The 24,358-nt window shown below is 38.3% G+C and overlaps 1 protein-coding gene across 1 annotated transcript; it reads left to right on the top strand.

Annotated features, from left to right (window-relative positions):
• The first annotated feature begins 2,960 nt into the window (after positions 1 to 2,960).
• On the top strand, positions 2,961 to 23,673 carry LOC127629762 (A disintegrin and metalloproteinase with thrombospondin motifs 8-like). The gene is made up of 9 exons (XM_052106990.1): positions 2,961 to 3,979; positions 6,671 to 6,910; positions 7,588 to 7,720; positions 7,808 to 7,975; positions 18,207 to 18,499; positions 19,661 to 19,847; positions 19,926 to 20,098; positions 20,730 to 20,905; positions 21,018 to 23,673. Exons 1-9 carry the CDS (start codon positions 3,293 to 3,295, stop codon positions 21,748 to 21,750), a joined length of 2,790 nt encoding a protein of 929 aa, XP_051962950.1. The 5' UTR covers positions 2,961 to 3,292; the 3' UTR covers positions 21,751 to 23,673.
• The last annotated feature ends 685 nt before the right edge of the window (positions 23,674 to 24,358 follow it).

Genomic DNA, 24,358 nt, shown 5'->3' with positions numbered 1-24,358 from the left:
CCTGTAGCACTTGCCATAGATGTGTCTGTCTTGCCTGGCACTTCTCACACATCTTACAGTCTAACTGATCCCGCAAAAGCTCAATGGGGTGAAGATCCATAACACTCTTTTCCAATTATCTGTTGTCCAATGTCTGTTTCTTTGCCCACTCTAACCTTTTCTTTTTGTTTCAAAAGTGGCTTTTTCTTTGCAATTCTTCCCATAAGGCCTGCACCCCTGAGTCTTCTTTACTGTTGTACATGAAACTGGTGTTGAGAAGGTAGAATTAAATGAAGCTGTCAGGGGACATGTGAGGCATCTATTTCTCAAACTAGATACTCTGATGTACTTATCCTCTTGGTTAGTTGTACATCTGGCCTTCCACATCTCTTTATGTCCTTGTTAGAGACAGTTGTTCTTTGTCTTTGAAGACTGTAGTGTACACCTTACAGAGTTTCTAGAGAAAGCTGGTTTTCTTTGGCAAACTGTGGCAACTCAAAAACAAACACAAAGACAATGTTAAGCTTCATTTCATGAACCAAATAGCTTTCAACTGTGTTTGCAAGTGATTTTCTAGTACCAGATTAGCCATTTATTATGATTACTCAAGGATAAGGTGTTGGAGTGATGGCTGCTGGAAATGCGGCCTGTCTAGATTTGATCAAATATAACTTTTTCAAATAGCGATTGTGCGGTTTTTTACATTATTAATGTCCTGACTATACTTTGTGATCAGTTGAATGCCACTTTGGTAAACTGAAGTACCAATTTCCTTCCAATACAGCAGAATCTGTACATTATTCCAAACTTTTGGCCGCCAGTGTACTTACATCAACATTATACAACAAATATATGTTTTTTGACAAAGAATTATTGTGCTAACCCAAGAGGATTTTTTTTTTTTTATGTAACTAAATTGATTCATGTGTAACCGATATACATGATTAAATCATGTAAATTCAAAAGCATTTTTTTCAGTGGAAATTACTCAGCAAGATTTTATCGCTTGAAAAAGAGATTGCCAGTAATCTCTAAAAACTGTAAATGCAACTTTTACAGAATGTATATTTATCCTAATTGTGGTTCTATATATCGCAAGCCCTTTTGATTTGGAGGATATGAATTATAGGTACCCACAATTCAGTTTTCACAAGTTAAAATACAAATTCTTGATTTCAAAATGTTTAGTGTGGTATTTATCAATTTCCAGACATATCTGGAAATGGATTTCAGATATAAATAAATTGAACAGTAATTAAAGATTAAAAGACTTTCTTACTAGTTACAATAATATTATAGATATCAGAAATTATCATTGCCACTTGTTAAAATCAAATTACAGATATAAAAAAAAATGGCATTTTTGGTAGTTGCAATTCAGCTGTTGATATCAGGAATGGTCATTTGCACTAGTAACAGTGTAATAATTATTGATATCAGAAATGAGCGATTACCATGAATAATGACAACATTTTTATATCAAGATATAAACTAGTTCCACTAGATACTAGTGCAAACCTAATTACTGATATCAAGAAATAGCATTTTATCTTTTGAAATTTGAATTGTAAATAGCTATAATTCATATCCTTCACATGATTAAATATCAAAAGGGCCTTGAGATACAAGTATCTTTTGGATTTTTTTTTGTGTTTCAACCTCATCAAGATCAACGTCGCCCTCTGGTGTCTGACAGAGCAGATACACTCTGAATGAAAAAAAAGCAATGAAGCGAATAATAATCCTTGCTGCCACCATGTGGGGATAATAGTAAATGCTTCTCTACATAGTCTCACCTAGAGTCAACAACGATTACGATCATAGATTAAGGCATTGTAAATTAGTTATCAATTAGTCATGTAGCTTATACTTTATCTAAAGCGACTTACAATGCATCTATTACAGGGGCAGCACCAGTGGAGCATCCAGAGAGTGTGTTGCTCAAGGAAACAATAACTCATGGGCAATTCGTGGAACATCCAGACTTTCATTTATCTACTAGTACAGATGTTTACCTACTAAACTACACCTCCCTATAGATATTAATCTAAGTAGTTAAGCTCTATTTTTGATGCCAGTTTATTAAAAAAGCAAAACAACTTTTAAGATCTTTGAGGAACATATTAGTCACTTTGATACCTGCAATATACAAGCCTAATATTAAAGGAATAATTCACCCAAAAAATGAAAATTCTCTCATCGTTTACTCACACTCATGCCATCCCAGATATGTATGACTTTCTTCAGCAGAACACAAAGAAAGATTTTAAGAAGAATATTTAAGCTCTGTAGGTCCATATAATGCAAGTGAATGGTGACCAAAATTTTTAAGCTCGAAAACGCACATAAATGCAGCATAAGAGTAATCAGTAAGACTCCAGTTGTTTAATCCATGTCTTCTGAAGTGATCCAATTGGTTTCAGGTGAGAACAGATCTAAATATAACTCCTTTTTCACTATAAATCTTGACATCAGTAGTCCCCTTGGTGATCATGATTTCAAGCTCGATTACACTTCCTAGCGGCATCTAGCGCTTTGCGCATGCATCAAGGCAGAGGTGCAAAAACCATATATGCAAGGTATGCAACACATAGGGGTTGCCATGTAAAGGGGGTGCCACCTGCTCACTAAAGGGGGTGCAATTAGGTCCCCCCACCTCCACTAAACGCTGGGGACGATAATCAACAATTAGTTTAAAAATCTTTGTTTATGTTCAGCAGAAGAAAGAAAGCCATACACATCTAGCATGGCATGAGGGTGAGTAAATGATGAGAGAACTTTCATTTTTGGGTGAATTATTCCTTTAACTCAGTTGACATACTGTTGCTATTTAGGAAGGGACGTGCTCTCAGTTTTCATTGGACAAATCCGATCCAGAGGTTTTATACAGGCTCACAGTGGGAGGAGAAAGTGCAGCAGCGCTGGATATCAAAAATAAACCTCTCATTTCCCAGAAAGTATAAATACGAGCGTCACAATCCCGAGACAGTGCTGTGGACTTATGAGGCACACGAATTTGGCTCCGATTTAGCTTTAACTCTATTTGTAGCTACACGTATTAGGCACCAGGGATATTGACAAATAATCAACCACATTTTCGGAATAGATGGATAACTAATTGGCATGTGCTGTATAATTCTAAAAGTTTGTCTTCTTGTTTATTTTAAGACAAACAAGACCCGAGCTTCAGCCCAATTTATGAGAGTTTTACTTAATTTATAACTGTAGATAGGCAGATAATAAATTAATTTATTAATTTACTCAAAATTCACCTAAATTCATTATTATTATTAAATATCAATACATTTATAAAATGTGGTCACATTGGGTCATTTCAACCTTAATTGTTTGCCTCTTAACGGAAACACTTTCTCACTCGTTTGAGACTGAGGAAATTACACCTGTGCGGTTGACGGGACGGACCGGTGGACGAGTGGCAAGAAGGAGCGAAGAACAGCCGAGCTTCAGACTCACGGCTTTCGGCAAGAATTTCACACTCAATTTGACGCCGGACAACACGTTTATATCTCCAACACTAAAGGTTTATCGTATCAAAGCCAAACACTTGGCTGAGTCCAACAGCAACTTGACAGAGTCCTTGAATCAGACTGAAGAGGATGGGACTGAATTACTGAAAGGCTGTTTTTACACCGGGGATGTTGACTCTAACGAAGACTCCATTGTCTCCGTCAGTTTATGTCAAGGGATTTTAGGATCATTTATCACTGATGGTAGAGAATATATTGTCGAACCAAAAGGTTTCAGCCTTGGGAAACATGGAAAATTCACAGAACATTTGCATACCATTAAAAGAAGAAATGTTACCAAGTCCCAGCATGTCTCAGAACCGCTGTCTGTTCTCAGAGAAGATGAGAATGATCCAGATTTGATGAGGCAGATGTCCTCCAGGCGTAAACGGTTTGTCTCTACACCCAGATTTATTGAGACTTTAGTGGTCGCTGACGCTTCCCTGACCCATTTCTATGGAGATGAGATCAAGGTAAGGAATCTCTCAGGTAGATATAAAACTATTTGGAGTCAGGTGACAAATTGACAAATTTTGACAACTGAATAAGATATAGATGCTTTAAATAATAGCATTTACTAACACGTTGGCTAAGAACCGTTTCCTAACAATGCACCAATGTATCGGCTGCCGATATTTATTGGCCAGTTATTGACCAGATTAAAACAACTGGCATATCTGTAATAAGCACGAAAATGCTGATATGCATAACCGATGGTTTATTTAGTAACACACATTGTAAAAACTCTGTGAATTCAAATGCACAATCCCGAAATAATAAAAGCCACACTATCTAGAATGGTTGGCACTCCTAAGAACATGTAATATTAAATTTTTATTCTTTCTTGTTCTCTTGTTAATGCAGAAAACAGATGTTACAGATACCTGAAACCAGCAAACTTTGACTTCTGAGATAGCGAAAATTACATATATGCATATATATATATATATTGGACAATCTTTATTTACTGTTTGAACAGTAAAAAAAAAAACTTTTGTGCCTCCTTATACATTTTTATGCATTCCTAAATAAAACAATAACCTGATGACGAGCTAATGCCAAAATATCGGTATCATTATCAGCATATAGTTTTTTGTTAAGATCTGTATCGACCAAAAATGTTCAAATCAGTGCTAGATTTGTGGCTAGATTTACAAATATGTCCTTTAGACCTCAAATAATGGCCCATTACAATGACAGTTCACACAAAAATTAAAATTCTGTCATTATTTACTCACCCTCAATGTGTTTCTAACCTGTATGATTTTCTTTCTTCTGTGGAACACAAAAAGAGATGTTAGGCAAAATGTTAACCTTAGGCACCACTCACTTTAAAGGAATATTCTGGGTTCAATACAAGCTTAATTGAAAGCATTTGTGGCTAAATGTTTATTACCACAAACATTTATTTCAACTTCCTCCTTTTCTTAAGAATACCTGCGATGTATAGAGGCACTTGAATAGGGCCAATGGGGCAAGTACTTAAATGTTAAAATACTCACTGTTTCAAAATTATAGCCACAAGACGTAAACAATATGCTTGCTAACATGATTTTAGTGTGATAAAATCACTTTCCTTTTCTGTGTAAATCTATATCTAATTTTACAACTTTGTTACCATGATGACAAAACACTGTGAACCATGTAATACCGCAAAAACGTTGATTTAAACAACATTACAGCTCAACAGAAGAATTAATGCAAGTGCTTTTATGAAATTATAAGCTTCACATTTTTGCCTTTAAACCTTCCAAAAATCAGTCTGATGTCATGAAAATTAAGTGACCGTGGCAAAAAGTTTGCAAAACAAAATTACACACTTCATTAAACGTTTCGCTGCAGTTTCCCAGTAAAATGTCCAGCAAGGGGGCGCCGAAAGCGAGTGAAATGGTGAGGCTTTTAAGGTGAATGTTAGATGGAGGTTTTAATGAGTGTACCATACTTTCCTAACCTAAAACTTTAACCTACACTTAACCAAAAGTGTCCTAAAAGCAAATGAGAGGTAAACAAAGCAGACATCCTTACCCCTATTCCAACATTTAAACCTAAAAGATAAACCACGTAATTTTTGTGTTGTTTCTATGAGATAATCAACATTATGCCACAAATGCTGTTGATTAAGCTTAACTTGTGTTGAATATTCCTTTAATTGCATATTATTTCCATACAATGAAAGTGAACGAGGACATAGGCTAACATTGTGCCTGAAATCTACTTTTATGTTCCATTGAAAAAGAAAAAAGGTAGAAGGGTTTGGAACAACATTTGGAAGAGTAAATGTTGACAGATCAGTTATTTTTTGGGTTAACAGTCCTTTAAAATGTTTTAAATACTAATAATTTATAGCATTTTGCACACCCATACAAACACTGTAAAATATATATTGTATACTTGTTCAGCATACTTAAATGGAAATAGATGGAATGAAACAATGAGAGGTATTTCATTTACTCTAAGGGATATGTAAAAATGTATATAACAAAAGCTACAATTCAAGAGTGAGTCACAACTCATTGGAACTGCACGGATTTTCACACCCACATATGGTCCACCACCCCCTCCAAATTCTCCTTCATTGAGTCATCGAAAACAAATGATTGGAATTGGCAGTAGTGTGAATAAATGGACAGTCTGGATAGCGATTATGAGGCAGATAGCAATCCAGATGTTCCTGTCGGGATCCAAAAGTTCCTAATTTGCAGTAATGGAAACACAATTCCTTATAAAGAAATGCACGTCAGTGTGGACCACCAGTGGCTGGCGTTCCAAATGTGTTGTCAGCGCAGTACAATAAACAAACTTGTCTCTGGCTATATTGGCAGAAAATTATTCCCATTTACAGACAGTTGAACCAGTTTCAACCTTTTTTCAGTCAATTATTATAAGACAGTTTGACTGTTTTATGTCCATACAGCTATACAAGTAGACTATAATCCCTTGTTTTCAAAAGTATTTTAACATACACTGTGTAGGCCTATAGCAGTGCTTTAAATTTGGTTATGATTTGCCTGAAGCAGCAAGTTACTGTAATATACAATAATATGTAGAACGAAAGCCATTCTTTTCAGCAACTATGAGGTGTGCTGGCAAGGTGTCATGCATTTACACTTTACATTCTGCTGCACACTTGCTAAAGTGAGCTACTTATGATATTCTCTCTTTAGCACTACATGCTTACCTTGATATCAGTGGCTGCTCAGATTTACAAGCATCCCAGCATTAAGAACTCCATAAACATAGTGCTTGTGAAGATACTGATTGTGGAAGATGAGGAGGTTGGGCCATCCATCTCCACTAATGGAGGCGTTGCACTGCGCAACTTCTGTGCCTGGCAACAGCTTTTCAACCCGCCCAACCACAGGCATCCTGAGCACTACGATACCGCCATCCTTTTTACTAGAGAGGTAAGCAATATGTATGAATTTCGGGTCACATTGCTTTGGTGGGTCAAAATAGTGTGGCAATATCCATTTATGGGTCCTATTTTAATCTTTATAATGAAACTGAATACGCTGAGAATCCTGAGCTGAGTTGAATTTAGAATAGCTACAAATTAAGTTTGCATTGCTGATACTTCTCTAAAAACTGAAATACAGTTTCCACGACATAGCCTGAGCTTGACCTGTTTGTCTAGAGCAGACATTGGGCCGTTTTGAAACTGAAGTCTAGGCTGAAAATAGAAGCACTTTGCGCTGGCTTACTACAGACTGCAGATCCTCTGAAATGTGCACACGTGAGATCAACTCTCTGGCTGTGCCAAGGCCAGATGTGCCTTGAATCATGTGTGTTTTGTGGTCCTGTCTTCTGCTTTGGAAACATTTGTCTCAGTCTCAGATCACTGGTCGAAGGGATGGAAAAGGCTCAAGGCATGTTTTTGAGATACATTTCAGACACCACACAGTTACAGTTTCTCACTTCATAGGGCTGCTGTCTGCCAAAATTATTTATTTGCTTCGTTTTATGATGGAAACACTGGCAAAATATTTTTCGGTCTTGCTAATAACCAGAGACCTTAACATTTTTTGTGGCAGCAAATAAAATTTGATATATATATATTTATTTATACTAAACTGCCTTACAGGACATCTGTGGACATCAGAGCTGTGACACCTTGGGTGTAGCTGATGTTGGGACCATATGTGATACTAAAAGGAGCTGTTCTGTTATTGAAGACAACGGTCTTCAGGCTGCTTTCACAACTACCCACGAGCTAGGTGTGGATATGCTCTGATGAGCTGAATTTGTAAACATTGAACTGGCCCTTCTTGAACTATGAATAGTGAGGTGTTTTCCTCTTTCAGGCCATGTTCTAAGTATGCCCCATGATGACACTAAGAACTGTGTGCAGCTTTTTGGACATCTGGGAGAGGACCATATCATGGCCCCTGTATTCAATCAGTTCAATAAGAATTCTCCTTGGTCTCCCTGCAGCGCTTTATACGTCACACAGTTTTTTGACAATGGACATGGTATGTACACATTTCTCCTTTATAAAGAATACACACTTTTTGGTTTTAAGTATTTTATTTATTATTGCTTCATTGTATGTTTTTTGTGAAGTCTTTACAATAGCAATTAAAAAACAGCATTAAATATTGGTTAAATTATCACTGTAAATACAAGGGCTGGGTATTTACACTCACTGAGCACTTTATTAGGACCATGGTGTTCCTAATAAAGTGCTCAATGAGTGTCCAAACATGGTCTTCTGCTTTTGTAGCCCATCTGAGATGCTATTCTGCTCACTACAATTGTACAGAGTGGTTATCTGAGTTACTGTAGCTTTTCTGTCAGCTCAAACCAGTCTGGCCATTCTCCGTTGATCTCTCTCATCAACAAGGTGTTTATGTCTGCAGAACTGCCGCTCACTGGATGTTTTTGTTTTTGATACCATTCCGAGTAAACTCTAGAGACTGTTGTACGTGAAAATCCCAGGAGATCAGCACTTTACAGAAACATTTAAACCAGCCTGTCTGGCACCAACAATCATGCCACAGTTGAAATCACTGAGATCAAATTTTTTCCCCATTCTGATGGTTGATGTGAACATTAACAGAAGCTCCTGACCCGTATCTGGATGATTTTATGCACTGCACTTCTGCCACATGCTCAGTGTGTGTATACAGATTCCCAGATTCAATTTGATTCCGTTTCACAAGCGCTCAAATCGATTTTATTTTGATTTCCATTTGATTAGATTCCAATTCTACTGGGTATATTTCAGTTGTCCAGTTTGCTTGCATATGAAAGAAATTCTCTCTCAGCTAAGTAAGGGATAATGTACAGTCAACCAGTTGTTATCGCACAATAAACCCCGATAAGGCGATCGGTATCACCATGAAGGGATGTTACATTATCCCACTTATTACATGGCTACTAACCAAGTAAATAAATACATAAATAAATACATACATGGACATACAATATTGATTTACATTGAAATTCTGTAATTATGTGAGGAGAAAGAAATCGCTGAACAGTTGGAATCAACCTCTGGTTTGCGTTGGAGTTCTGTTGGTGTTTATTTGTAAAAATGACCATCTGTCTCCTCATTATCCAGGCTATTACAAGACTACTTGCCAAATAAACAAAGAAATGGACATGACAATTTTATTTGAGTTGAATGTTTTTCTAAACTTTCTTGGAGAGATCACACAGTGATCCAAGAAGCAGCAGAGAAGGCACGCAGGGCCCATATGAGCGGTCTGATTCATGAATGTGCGGTTTTTACAGAGCAATAACAGACTGCCAGATGGCGCCATTGACCAATCAGAATCGAGTATTCCAGACAGCCATTTAATAATGCTGTTATTTATACTGGGGACCTTCTTACTAGGTACAATTAGGCTATATATTAATTTTATGTTATAATAATATTTTTATAATATTTTATTGTTAGTTTTTCATTATTTTTACCACATTTTAGCTGTATAAAAATGGACATTCATCAAAAAAAAAAAAAAAACTATTACATGCATAATCTGTACTATTTGCAAGTGTACACATTGATTTTTCTAGAACATATGCTAAAACTGGTACTGTCTCTTTAAGAATACCGTCAGCTCAATGAGAGTCTCTGTGTTTTGGTTGAGCACACATTTATGAGAGAGGAATCAAATGGCTTCTGTGCTATGCATGATTAGAATTAAATGTTTATTTTGTTTTTGATCAACAACTTTACTGTAAAGAACAGAAATAGGGTGACCATACTTCCTCTTTTTCGGATCTGAAAAACGTTTCTGGCTGGGATTTCAAAATTTGCAAAAATTGCCAGGATGTTTCTTCATATTGATGTGACATTTACAGTTAGGCCTATCATACATTCTGTGTATTTCATACTTGCTATGTTTTCATGTGTTTACGATGTACTTGTGTGATTATTTTGGCTGAGATTGGCTGAGCCCTCACTATCTCTCACTCGCCCGCTCGCTATGTACATGCGCGCTGTACGTGTGTACGCAAGAGTTTTCATGAACACGAAGTGTGAAGTTCTCACATTTTTCCTCTCTTAAAAATGTTCCTGGAAAATTCAGGAAACATTATGTAAGAACACTTTTATAAGAACAAATTATTATTATTAATTTGCAATGATCAAATCCCAATGCACTCGAAGTCCTCGTGGTTGCGTAGTGACATCAATCAGGGTGGCGGAGGACGAATCTCAGTTGCCTCCGTGTCTGAGACCGTCAATCCACGCATCTTATCACATGGCTTTTTGAGTGCTTTACCGTGGAGACATAGCGCGTGTGGAGGCTTCACGCTATTCTCTGCGGCATCCACGCACAACTCACCATGCGCCCCACCGAGAGTGAGAACCACACTGTGACAGGGTGGAGGGCGGGTTGTAATTATACACACCCGGTCCCTTATCAGGCTAATTAAGCCTCCGTGAGGGATAAAGGCCAACCGCCTGGAGCGGGAGAACCGCTGCCAGGGGCGGGGAGACCTCTTCTGTTCCCCGAGAACGCGGCGGAGCATTCCGTCCGCCAGGGGCTGGAGGACTGCCTCTGATCCGCCCGGGGATGCGTGGCTGTCGTCCATTAGAGGGTGGAAGAGTGGCCGTTGACCAAGCTACGGTGTATCGGAGATCTGGCGAGTTTTTTTTTGTCATCTCTCTCTCTGCTCTCTCTCTCCCACTGCCTCTCCGCGTTGGCCTTTTCACTCTAATTTTCACTTTTTTTCACTTTAAATTGTACAGTGTTTTTTTTTGGGTGGGTAATACACTGTTAAGGAAGTACCTCCCTATTTTAATTATTTCTGTTTCCCTCCCCTTGTCCCCTCCCTCACCCAGGTAGACGGGGATGACCTACCGGCAGACGGGACAGAAGGCACGCCCCTCCCCAGGGAAAGGGGGGGGGGCTGTACATTATGCCGGGGGCTCCACCGCCTGAGAGAATGAGGGAGGAATGTGACAGGGCGGAGGGCGGGGGGATTGTGATTCTTGATTCTGACATCACTGGACTTCCTGTTGCTGAAGGCAGGCTGCACGAGTGTTTGTTTGTAGCCTGCTTAGGCTGCTTATTCTTATTCTTAAACGTTCATCGTTATATTCATCGTTCATCGTTATATCCTTTGTCATTTTACCTCATTTCAGGTTTTTCCTCTTTTCTACTGATTCATCTGCGTGTATTTTTCCTGTTGCTGCTGGCACCTAGCTAGAGTCTGTGTTTGTAGCCTGCTAGTTTTTTAGCATCGCTTATATATCTGTTTTCATCCTTTAATCTTTAACATCTGCCATTTTTAAGCACGCATCAGGTTTTCCCTCGTATTATTATCCCACCTGCATCCGTGTTCTATTTTTATCGCAATTAAACTGCGTGCATTTTTTCAGCGCACACCCGTTGTTTCTCCTCTGTGGTACACAGATTATTGCATCGATCTCAAAGCACCGCTTATCAGGAACAACCAACAACAACAAACAATTGCGTGAGGGATTCACATCAATCTCAAACCCACACCGCTCAGGAACAACCAACAACAAACAATTTGCAGTAAGTCATGGCATCCGCTCATGTTATTTCTTCCTGCATTGCATGTCACATGTTTACAATAGCCTCCTCGGTCAGCAGTGAGGGATTCACATGTGAATGTAAGGAATTAGTCAGGGTGACAAAGGAGGTTAATGAGTTAGAGACTCGCATCCGAACGCGAGTGGAGGTCAGTGAGAAAGAGAAGCCGGTAGATACTGTTTCGGATGTGAGTAGTACAGAGAGCAACATACACACTTTGGTTTCGGCTGTAGAGCCCCTGCAGCAGGGCGTTTGGGTGACGTCTCGGTGGCATACTTGCTCAGCAAAGAGACACCACTCTCCCATTCCTGTTAGGGCTTCCAATCGATTCTCCCCACTCAGTGATACACCCATTGAGAATCATGAAAGAGCCCTTGCTATTGGCGATTCTATTGTAAGGAACGTGAAAATAGAGACTCCAGCCACTATTGTTAATTGCATTTCGGGGCCAGAGCATCTGACATCAAATCAAATTTACAAGTGCTGGCTAATGCTAAACATAGATTTTCTCAAATTTGTATCTATGTCGGCACTAATGATGTCCGGCTTCACCAGTCGGAGATCACTAAAGATAATGTTAAAGAGGTGTGCGAATTTGCATAAATGATGTCAAACACTGTAATATGCTCTGGTCCCCTCCCTGCTCGTCGTGGTGACGAGGTTTATAGCAGATTAGTGTCACTGAGTTTTTGGGGTAGACCTGACCTGCTACCCCATTGACCGTTTGTAGCAGTAATATGGGTTTTAAGTGTACAGCACTTTGTCAAACACTGGCTGTTTTTAAAAGCGCTTTATAAATAAACTTTGACTTTGACTTTGACTTTAAAGAGAGACGGACTCCATCCCTCCAGGGAAGGTGCCGCTCTCCTTTCTATTAATTTGGCTCATTGTCTTAATAATGATAGTATTTGACTAACTGGGGCCCAGGTCAGGAAGCAGGCAAAATGGTTAATCTGAACATCTTCTAGCTGCCTTGAGACGTCACACAGGTCACATAAACTACAACACATAGAGAATGTATCACCTAGATATCTCATAGAGACTGTGTCTGTTCCCTGAATTACCAAACACAATACCCTCACTAAATAATTATTAAGGTCAAACTTAAACAAATAAAAAATACACATCATATAAAAATAGGGCTACTAAACATTAGATCTCTTTCTACCAAATCACTATTTGTTAATGAAATAAAAACAGATCATAGATTGTATGCGCTCTGTTTGCTTAATCCGGATGAATTGGTTTAAATGAATCTACTCCCCCAGGTTATTCTTATAAACATGAGCCTCGTCTGAAGGGTCAAGGAGGAGATGTTGCTACAATTTACAGTGAAGTTTTTGGTGTTACTCAGAGGACAGGATATAAATGTAAGTCTTTTTAACTAATAATGCTTAATGTGACACCGTCAGATATAAATAAAAATTCTCTGTCGTCTTTTGTCCTTGGAGAATTTGCAAATTTTTTATCAGATGTTGTAGTTGCTATAGTTAGAGCTTTAATTGTTGGTGACTTCAACGTTCACATAGATAATGAAAATAACACATTGGGATTAGCATTTATCAATATTCTCAACTCTCTTGGAGTCAGACAAAATCTAACAGGACCAACTCATCGCCATAATCATACGCTAGATTAAATTCTGTCATATGGATTAGATAATATAGATATTCGGCAGCAGAGTGATGACATCTCAGATCATTACGTCGTCTCTTGTATGCTGAAATCAGCTAATGTTACTCAATCTACACCACGCTATCATTCAGGTAGAACTATTCTTTCGACCATAGCTTCACTAATAATCTTCCAGATCTATCTCATACACTCAATAAATCCCAAAGCCCAGGAGAACTTGATGAAATAACAAAAAATATAAATGCAGTCTTCTCTAGCACTCTTGATATTGTCGCCCCACTTTGATTAAAGAAAATGAAAGAAATAAGCCCTGCACCATGGTACAATGATCACACTCATGCTCTCAAGAGAGCAGCTCGGGAAATGGAGTGCATGTGGAAAAATACAAAATTAGAATTATTTCGTGGTGCATGGAAGGATAGTGTCTGTAGCTACAGACAGGCACTAAAAGCTGCCAGGTCAGCATATTTTAGTAAACTCATAGAAAATAACCACAACAATTCTAGATGTTTATTCAGTACTGTTGCTAAATTGGTTTGGAATAAAGCCTCAACAGAACCAGATATTACATTGGAATTATGCAATCATCTGTCATAGCACTTCAGAAAACAGTGTTAATAATTTTCCTCACATGCAACTTCAATCCTTCTCTGTCATAGGTTATGAAGAGCTAACAAAACGTATCAAAACATCAAAAGCCACAACATGTTTGTTAGATCCTATACCAACTAAGTTCTTAAAAGAGGTATCTCCTGTAATTTCAGAACCTCTTCTTAATATTATTAACTCCTCACTATGCTTAGGACATGTCCCAAGAAACTTTAAAATGGCAGTTATCAAACCGCTTATTAAGAAGCCACAACTTGATCCTGGAGAACTGGCTAATTATAGACAGATTTCAAATCTCCCGTTTATGTCAAAAATACTAGAAAAGGTAGTATTCTCCCAAATATATTCATTTCTACAGAGAAATAGTATATACGAAGAATTTCAGTCAGGATTATCACAGTACAGAGACTGCACTTATCAGAGTTATAAATGACTTGCTCTTATCATCTGATCGCGGCTGCATTTCTCTTCTAGTGCTTTTAGAGCGTAGTGCTGCATTCGACACGATAGATCACAACATTCGCTTGAATAGGCTTGAGAATTATGTTGGCATTTGTGGAGTTGTATTAGTATGGTTTAGGTCATATTTAGCAGACCGCTACCACTTTGTCTATGTAAATGAGGAATTGTCAAACCAAACAAAAGTAAAATATGGAGTGCCACAGGGATCAGTTTTAGGGCCTCTGCTTTTCTACTTGCATATGCTTCCCCTGGGAGATATTATCAGGAATCGTGGAATAAGTTTCCACTGCTATGCCGACGATACACAACTTTATATTTCTTCAAAACCTGAAGAGATTTCACAATTCTCGAAATTAGCAGAGTGTATCAGTGAAATAAAAGATTGGATGACCATAAATTTCCTTCTACTCAATTCTGACAAAATAGAGGTACTAATTATTGGACCAGAAAACTCTAAAAATAAGCCACTACAATATAATTTGACTCTTGATGTATGTACTGTTACATCATCTTCAACAGTGAAGAACTTAGGTGTTATATTTGATACCAATCTGTCCTTTGAAAATCAATTACCAATGTTTGTAGAACAGCATTCTTCCACCTAAGAAATATTGCTAAATTAAGGCACATGCTCTCTGTTACTGATGGCAAAAAACTAATTAATGCGTTCATGATGTCAAGACTAGATTATTGTAATGCATTACTGGGAGGATGTCCAGCAAGATCAATAAATAAACTTCAATTGCTTCAAAATGCAGCAGCCAGATTGCTAACGAGAACCAAGAAATATGATCATATTAACCCCATTTTATCCTCGTTACATTGGCTACCTGTTAAATTCTGTATTCATTTTAAAATTCTGTTTACTACGTACAAAGCTTTGAATGGTCTAGCTCCGCAGTACTTGCAAAGTGACCTTCTACCACGCTATATTCCATCACGTTCATTACGATCGCAAAATTCTGGCCTGTTAATAGTTCCTAGAATATCAAAATCCACAAATGGAGGTAGATCCTTTTCATATTTGGCACCTAAACTATGGAATAGTCTCCCTAACACTGTTCAAGATACAGACACACTCCCTCAGTTTAAGTCTAGACTAAAGACTCATCTATTTAGCCAGGTATACACCTAATTTATCCTCCAACAAACAATGGTCTGCTTTAGTTTAGTCTGCCAGAATCAGAAACCAGAAACATTGATCATGATTTATATCTCTGCAATAAATTGAATGGCATCTAGGCTTATATTATTTTATTTGTTTCACTGTCTCAACCTCGGGGACTCCTATCCTGAGGTCACCAGAACCGACTGGATCCAGCACCATTCCTGCTTCATGTTGGACTCCACTTCTACATGTCGCAGAATGATGATGACTAAATGCAGCTGTTGCCAGCCAAACATCACTTCAGTCTATTATGATGGACATCAGAGGATGAACTGATGCCAACCCCAACCATAAGACATGGGATACTTCATATGCCATTGTCTGAACCTTGGATTTAGGATGGACCACTTGAACCTCACTGAAATTACTGGCCAGGTTGAACTGCGTTTCACATCCCTGATCTCTGCCTGCATCACCTCGGTCTATTGATGGACTACGATCTTGAAATGGAATACATAGACTAACAATTGCCAACAAAAGCCTTCATCAGCCAATTAACAAGGACAATTGCATCTATGTGAACTTCTGCAGTTAATCCAGGATGGACTTCAAAGACATTGGTCATTAATCTTACAGTTCAAACAAAATCGATGTTTAAACACTGACTCTTAACACTTACTTAGTTTAATCATTTTAAACCATGACTTTAACTATTCCTAAGTAATATTTACATTATATTCATGATGTTAGCCAGCGGGGATCTGGCCCCCACTGTGAGTCTGTGAGGTTATTTTTCTCCATTAATCAATATCTTATGGATTTTTGTGTTCCTTGCCACAGTCGCCTTCAGCTTGCTCACTGGGGTTATTAATACAATTATTATTTAATTACCTATTTTTAAACACAATTACAATCGTATTTTATCTAATTACACAATGATGATTCATCGACATTATAGACATTACAGTTTTATTGTCTGTTAATGCCTGATCTTCTGTAAAGCTGCTTTGAAACGATGTGTGTTGTGAAAGGCACTATACAAATAAAATTGACTTGACTTGACTTGACACACCCGGTCCCTTATGAGGCTAATTAAGCCTCAGAGACGGATAAAGGCTGACTGCGGAATGTGGTGCGATGAGAGAGAGATTGTTTATGGTCAGGTGACAGCCGTGTGTGTTTGTGTCTTTTGTTTAAGTTTCTCATGAATCTGTTATTTATATTGTTAAGCCGGTTCTCGCCTCCTCCTTTCCCTTATATCCCTTTACAGACACATTATATCGACCATGAGGAGGTTACCCCGTGTGACTCTACCCTCCATAGCAACCGGGCCAATTTGCCCCCCCGACTCTGTGAATGATTAAATGGAACACTTTTTTCACCAGACTGATGCTTATTAAGCATTGTAATTTTTTAACTGGACATGTTGACTAAATCGAGACAACATATATATCAAATATATACTATGTCAGGGAAATGTTAACTAATATGACTGATATAAATAGACCAATATGGAAATTTTACAACTCAGTCCATCAAATAGTTGTAGTGCAACCTCTGTATGTGATCTCTAAAGCTTTTTTTGGATATCAACATTATGGTCACCCTAACAGAAAGTATATTAAAAGAGACATTATTCAATGACAAATGGTTTGCATGGATCTCGTCTTTGGAAACACATTACACAAAATGAGTCGGACCAAACGTTTACCTGTACTACTTCACTGGTTAGTGAAATCTGAAAACTTATCAAACAGTCGTTAATCACAGTGGTTGTCCCATAGTGCAAAATTTGTCCATATGCCAGTAATCTACTCGTATTGTATAGGGTTGCCGCATACATTAAAAGATTCATTTTGAGATTCAAGAATCAATATAGAGATCATTCAAATGAAGATCATGATGGTGATGCATCGCAAAAAGTCTATATTTTTACCCAGTCCTAGTAATTACACTGGCTGATGCCATGTAATTTTGGTTCAGTAAGTAAACTGATTCTAGTAAACTCCAATAAAAGTCAGCTTAAATCTGAAATATTTTATTTTTGAGTAACAAGCGCCACTAAATGGAATTGTACAAATATTTACAGAAAACATAAATCTGACCACATTGAGAATTCAGCAACATTAAGTTTTGCTTCTAAAATCAGTCTGTGATTACCGAAATTTGAAATCACTGTGGCCTAGTAGCCGAATCTGGAAGGGTTGTTGAATGTGCAGTATGAACATTTTGAGCTCCAGTCGTCCAATTTCCTGTGTTATCCTGATGGAAACTTCACCCATCTTCCATTGGATGCACAAATGTATAATTCTGCCCCAAAAACCAAAATGCCAGTGGTCAAGCCAATATTGCTGTGTCGGGTAGGACAGTGCCATAGAGCCACAGTGCTACACTATTAGTTTAAATCTATCTACAAATGGAAATGGCATACTTATAGATCTCTCAGCATATTAAGCTGGGATAAGAAAAAAGAAAACATAGAAAAATTACAAAAATCAGTTTAAACTTTTGAATTGAGTGTATGTAGCTTGTTTATAGTAATACACTAGAACGCTGCATCAACTTATGCTTATCGCTTTATTCCAACTCATAAAAAAGAATTATAACAAATGTTTTCTTTCCACCGGGCCATGTCTCTGTAGTATTGGTCTCACGCATTTCATTTTTTAACTGCTGCATCATTTGAAGTGGGCAGTGGCCCATTGCACCACGTGGATATTTGCTCACTCGTGTTTCTCCTCGCAACTCACTCCTCCAGATGTGCATTCCTGCAGGTCTCCCTAAATGTCAGCTCCAGGAGCCGAATGTTCCTACTGCTACACAATCCTTTGATTTCTTGCTTTACTACTCCCTAACTCTTCCTCTGGATAATAACAGGAGACTGCTTACTGGACACCCCTGAGACGATAGTGGCCTTGCCCACTGAGCTGCCAGGCATAACTTACACCCTGGACCGCCAATGCCAGCAGATATTTGGAGAGGAGTATTCACATTGTCCCAACACTTCAGCCAGTGAGGTGTGCAGACAGCTTTGGTGCCAGGAGGAAGGCCAGTCTGTTTGTACAACTAGGAATGGGAGTCTACCCTGGGCAGATGGCACAAGCTGTGCCCCTAACATGACCTGTCTGAACAGTGTATGCATGTCCTCTGAAGAAGTCATGAATCCTAAGGTACTTCAAGTTTAATCTTTAAACAACCCTATGTGTAACATAAATTGAATTGTTGACATGTCATTTTTTATTTCAGTACTATGGTTACAAAACATTATTAAAGGTGATGTGTGTAATTTTGGAAAAATGTTCTCCTATCTCAGCTTATAGGAAGAGTTCATCACAAAATGAAAATTCTCTCATTATTTACTCACCCTCATGCCATCCCTGATGTGTATGACTTTCTTTCTTTTGCTGAACACAAACAAAGCTTTTTAGGAGAATATCTCAGCTCTGTCCATACAATGCAAGTGAATAGTGGCCAGAACTTTGAAGGTCCAAGAAGCATATTAAGGCAGTATAAAAGTAATCCATATCTTCAGAAGTGATATGATAAGTGTGGGTGAGAAACATATCAATATTTAAGTCCATTTTTATAAATTCTCCTCCCTGCCCAGTAGGTGGCGATATGCACGAAGAATCGCCAATAACAAAATAAGAAGAATGTGAAATGAAAGTGGAGATTTATGTGATGAGAAAATTATGAGGGAATTAAAATTTTTGGGTGAACTACCCTTTAATATGCAGAGCATTTAAGCCAACTATAAGGCCTTTGTAGTTTGATTGTAGGCTGAAAGCGTAAACATTGAAGCTCTGTGGTGATCCCAACCAGAAACATTAGCTCAACCAATGGCTTGAGTTTGTGGTGGGACTATCTGTTTTTCCGACCATTGGTAGATGGGGCGAGTGTCCCGGAAACCCGTTGGAAAACAATGCTATTTTTTGAAATTCTCTTTGGTGACACTAGTAGGCCCCGCGACCCTGTACACAGGATAAGCGGTTGACGATGGATGGATGGATGGATGGACACTAGTAGGGCAGATGTTACATACTTTAGCTTTAAGGTACTTTTAAACTAAAAGTAATCTACCATATAAAGAATTTACATTTCAACAATTTGAGCTTGGTCATATCTGTTCAACTAAGACAACAGAAGTTATAAAATGTCACCCCAATGTTAATAGTTTGCAGAATAGACATATAGAATGAATCTAGAACACAGTAACTGTGTCTTTTAGTAGCATACAAAGTATATGATCTGATTGCATACTTGCAGCTTATACAGAGATTCTAGAGTGTTCATTTGGTTGTGAAAGTTGTGTGGTATGGACTTTGGTTCAGTTGGCTGTGGATGGAGGCTGGGAAGAGTGGGGACCATGGCAACCATGTTCCAGATCATGCGGAGGAGGAGTGATGTTCTCCTACAGAGAGTGCACCCAGCCATCACCTCAGAATGGGGGAAAGTACTGTTTGGGCCAGAGAGTGAAGTACCAGTCCTGCAACAAACAAACCTGTGAGAATATCCTAGGTATGTTTTTTTCTTCAGTCTCAACCATTACTGGTATATGACTGCCATTATTCTAGCTAAGAATTCTTGTTATTGCAGGAAAAAGTTTTAGAGAGGAACAATGTGAGAAGTACAACAATCCCAATCACTTCGATGTTCATGGAAACGTAAAGGAGTGGATACCAAAATATGCCGGAGTATCGCTGCGGGACAGATGTAAACTATTTTGCAGAGCAAGAGGCAGCAGTGAATTTAGAGTGTTTGAAGCTAAAGTAAGTCCAGATTATTTAAAAAATGTATAGAGCGTAACAGTCTGGTTCCGGAAGTAAAAAATCAAATTAATTTTCCCCATAAGTGAATAGATTTCTAACGCTAACTTAGAAACCTTTAAAGACAGACCCATAGTGAGCTCAAAGGTTGTTAAGCAATGGTATCTCCTTCTGTTGAAGCCATCAGTCTATTTTAACTTAAAGGTAAAAAGCCATGTTCAATAGCGCAATTCCTGGTCAAGAACTACACTAGTTCTTCATGATCCAGGGGGGAAACGATCTACCAATCAGAGAGTTGCAGCAAACAAATCACGGCAAAAGAGCTATGTAGCAACTGCCCACTCACGTGATAACACCAGTTGTTTGATATTTTTCCATCGATTTAATTTGATTTCATTGTCACAAATGCTTCATGGCACTGTAGCCATGTCCTCATAAAAGGTGTAAAGTACACAGTCTTGTACATTTGTCTTTTTGTCCATATTTTTTTTTATATATATTTTTGTGCTTCATACTAAAGTTTGTAATGTTATGATTCACCTTGGAGCTGGTTGGTTTCATTCATGGTTTTTGCTTTTATCTTTGCTGGTTTGTTTTTACACTTGTCATAAGAATTAGTACTGTTCAATCCTAGGTAATTGATGGAACCCCATGTGGACCGGATACCACATCATTCTGTGTGCAAGGTCAGTGTATCAAAGCTGGCTGTGACTTGGAGATCGATTCTAGTAAGAAGCTGGACAAATGTGGCATTTGTGGAGGGAATGGCCTGAGCTGCAGGATGATATCTGGCTCATTCAACAAAGTTGTGTAAGGATATCTCACTGCTATCTTTAACGTGCAATGTCTTAAAGTTTATTGTGTTGCTGTACAGAATGACATTTATTATGGCCACAGTAATTTAGATCTTCCCTTTCTTTAGCCATGGATATAGGGACATTGTGACGATTCCAAGTGGGGCCACCACCATTAACATCAAACAGCAGAGTCATGGAAGTTTACCAAATGATGGGCATTACTTGGCCGTTCGAAGAGAAAATGGCGAATATATCTTAAATGGGAACTACTCAGTATCCACCGTGGAGCAGTATATTCCAGTGCATGGGGCTGTGCTTAAGTACAGTGGCTCGTTTACCACACTGGAGCGAATTCAGAGTTTCCGCCAGCTCCAGGAACCAATCACCATACAGCTGCTTTCCACTACTGGAGAAACAATCCCACCAAAAGTCAAATACACATTCTACATCTCCAAAACAATGTATTTCAGCAAACCCAAAGACAAAAAGATTTCTGTCAAATTGATTCATCCATTTGGGGTGCCAGAGTGGGTCTCGGGAGAGTGGTCTGAATGCTCCAAATCCTGTGGATCAGGATGGTCCAGGAGAAATGTGGAATGCAAAGATAATGCTGGATTTTATTCAAACCAATGCAATAAAGAGCTCAAACCTTCTGATATAAGAGCCTGTGCAGACCTGCCATGTCCCATATGGCAGTCAGGACCTTGGTCTTCATGCTCACAAATCTGTGGCCATGGGGAACGCCACCGCAGGATTTTATGCATTGATTACTCTGGGAAGGCTGTGGAACCAGAGAATTGTGACCCTGCAAAAAAGCCAGAATCACTATCTGAAAAGTGTTTCTACCAAGAGTGCTAAAGAATATCTGATTATTCTGAGGTGAAAAGAGATTCCTGAGAAACAGGAACAATATACAGATCATTTTGACCATGCTTCAGGTTGGAGCAGGATAATATTTACAGTAACTTCAGAAGGACAAATGGTTGAGCTGTACTGAGAGAACTTGGTCATTAGTGATTAATGAACTAATCACATTGTTGTCTAAATGTTTATATTTATAACCACTATTGAAGGTTTTCCAATGAAGATCTACCTCAGTAAGCAATACTTTATTGCCATTTTCCTAGTTTCCTGTCTCCTAATCATGTTTTCTCAGAGTGTGGCTCTTTGTCAAAAAACAATACCGGTAGCTCCATTCCATATAATATTGCGCGCCCGGTCCCACCCCCCTCCGCTCCACACACGTTTTCCATACCCACATCAAAAACAAGTACCTCTCATGTTTATTGACAGTGGAAGATGTTTTACGACCCACAAATTAGGATTATGTGCTCTCAGAACAGGCTCAATCGTCACACTGAATACAGTAAGCTAAGGTCTATATATTTTATGTATCAATATGCATATAGCGTGGATAAGCTTTGTTATAATATTTAAATAGTGAGTCAAGTAGTATGTCGAGAGAGGGTGCTAGCACTGCCATTTCTCAATGGATTTTGGGGTTAAATGGGGTTAGTGGGGATGCAAGCTCATGTCCTTATAGTCCAAGTGAAGCTCCTTTACGAACACAGTTCGATTTGGTGTTTTAACGAATTTCCTACTGAAACAAGAATTGGGAACAGGTCATCTCTTATGACTCGTCCCATGTATAAAAATAGCCAATTAGATTTAGTTTATATCTACACATACATACCCCTTCCCAACATGCTGCTCATGTCAGAGCCGCTTACTGAGAAATCTTGAGAAGCAATCTCAATACCGGCAAGCGTTTTCATAGACTTTAGAAGCGAACGATGATCTAACTGACAATATTAATCCATAACCAGCCCACAAACACACGCAGCACATCACGGTCTTTGATTATGACGAGGCTGAAGCCGTTGTGCAAGTCAAATGCAGATTCACCATGGCTTGCATTTTTCAGAGCCTTATTTTTACTTTCATTTTCAAATCTCACTAATGTCAAGAATATTTGATTAAAGCATGGTCATATAAATACTGTATATTAAACTGTTTAATGAATACTGAAATCTTTGTCAAAGGTAAACAGTGGTTGAGTCTGCAATCACCTGCTAATTTATAGAAGTTTAAGTAGTACAATTACTGTAGGTGTTTTATATAAAGACCTTTTAGTTCAGGAACCTTTAAGTTTACTTCTATAAGGTTATTGCCTATTCAGAAGGTTGAATGCAATCTATTATTAGCTATTAGTGTTCTTTATAAACACTGTTTACTTAAAAAGTGCACATCACAAATTGTTGTGAAATGCTCTGTGAATGAAAACTAGGAATTTCTCTGTAAGCAATCAAATGAGACGTTGCTGGTTTTTCTTGCTCTTTTCTCTGCTAGGTATGAAACCCGTAGTTTGTTTGACTGATGACATTAGTTAGAGCTGATTTGTCTATGAGGTTTATAAAGCTGTAGATGTGAAAATGTTATTAAGCAAAAACAGTACAGCATGAAATAAAACAGGTTGGACCCCCTATCATCACAGATAATGCTTAAGAAATGCTCCAGTAACTGTTAATGATTGGATATAAATGTTAATGTGGCATTGATCATTCCAGTTATATTACAAATACAGCTAAATGTATTATCCCTTCAGTGAAGGACTGTGCTTTGTTACTCTAACATAATTGTAAAGCTATTTATTTTTGTAAAGTTTTTGTTGTCTAAAATTAATACAAATGATGCAAAGTTTTGAGATGCTGCTTTCTTTTGATTTTATAAGTCAATGAAGTGTAAATAAAAATGCATAACTATACCAAACGCGTCTTTTTGAAGGGATGTATTTAATTGAATGAATACTATAGTGTAATCAAGTGCATAAAAACACCAGGTTTCAGTTCATTTGAAATTAAGTATTTAGAACAGTTGCATTTACATTACTGCGATGAGGAGGAGGGTGTGGCCGGGTGTGCATCCTCTCGGCCTGGCCACGCCCTCCTCCTCGTGAAAAGCAAACTGGACCTGTCTGTGTGTTGAATGTTACGGTTGAAAAGCCTTATTGTGTGACACTTAAAGCGCATGTGCAATGAATGTCTACGTGTTTTGTCAAGCCGGTCCCAGCTTCCTCCTTCCCATGCATTCCTTGAACCCCGTTACATTGGTGCCAAAACATAATGGCACATCAACTAACACACACACACACACACACACACACACACACACACACACACACACACACACACACACACACGTTGTGTTTCCATGTTTTATGGGGACTTTCCATAGACATAATGGTTTTTATACTGTACAAACTTTATATTCTAACCCCTAAACCTAACCCTACCCCTAATCCTAACCCTCACAGAAAACTTTCTGCATTTTTACATTTTCAAAAAACATAATTTAGTATGATTTATAAGCTGTTTTCCTCATGGGGACCGACAAAATGTCCCCACAAGGTCAAAAATTTCGGGTTTTACTATCCTTATGGGGACATTTGGTCCCCACAAAGTGATAA

The sequence above is a fragment of the Xyrauchen texanus genome, chromosome 36 (assembly GCF_025860055.1).
Source record: "Xyrauchen texanus isolate HMW12.3.18 chromosome 36, RBS_HiC_50CHRs, whole genome shotgun sequence".
Classification (NCBI taxonomy): domain Eukaryota; kingdom Metazoa; phylum Chordata; class Actinopteri; order Cypriniformes; family Catostomidae; genus Xyrauchen; species Xyrauchen texanus.
This window is presented reverse-complemented; position numbering and strand designations above follow the sequence as displayed.

Excerpts from the sequence above, each read along its gene's own strand:
- LOC127629762 (XM_052106990.1), top strand. The coding sequence starts at position 3,293 with ATGTGGTCACATTGGGTCATTTCAACCTTAATTGTTTGCCTCTTAACG. Across the intron at positions 7,721-7,807 it reads CACAACTACCCACGAGCTAG|GCCATGTTCTAAGTATGCCC; the intron begins GTGTGGATATGC and ends TTCCTCTTTCAG. Across the intron at positions 20,906-21,017 it reads GGCTCATTCAACAAAGTTGT|CCATGGATATAGGGACATTG; the intron begins GTAAGGATATCT and ends CCCTTTCTTTAG.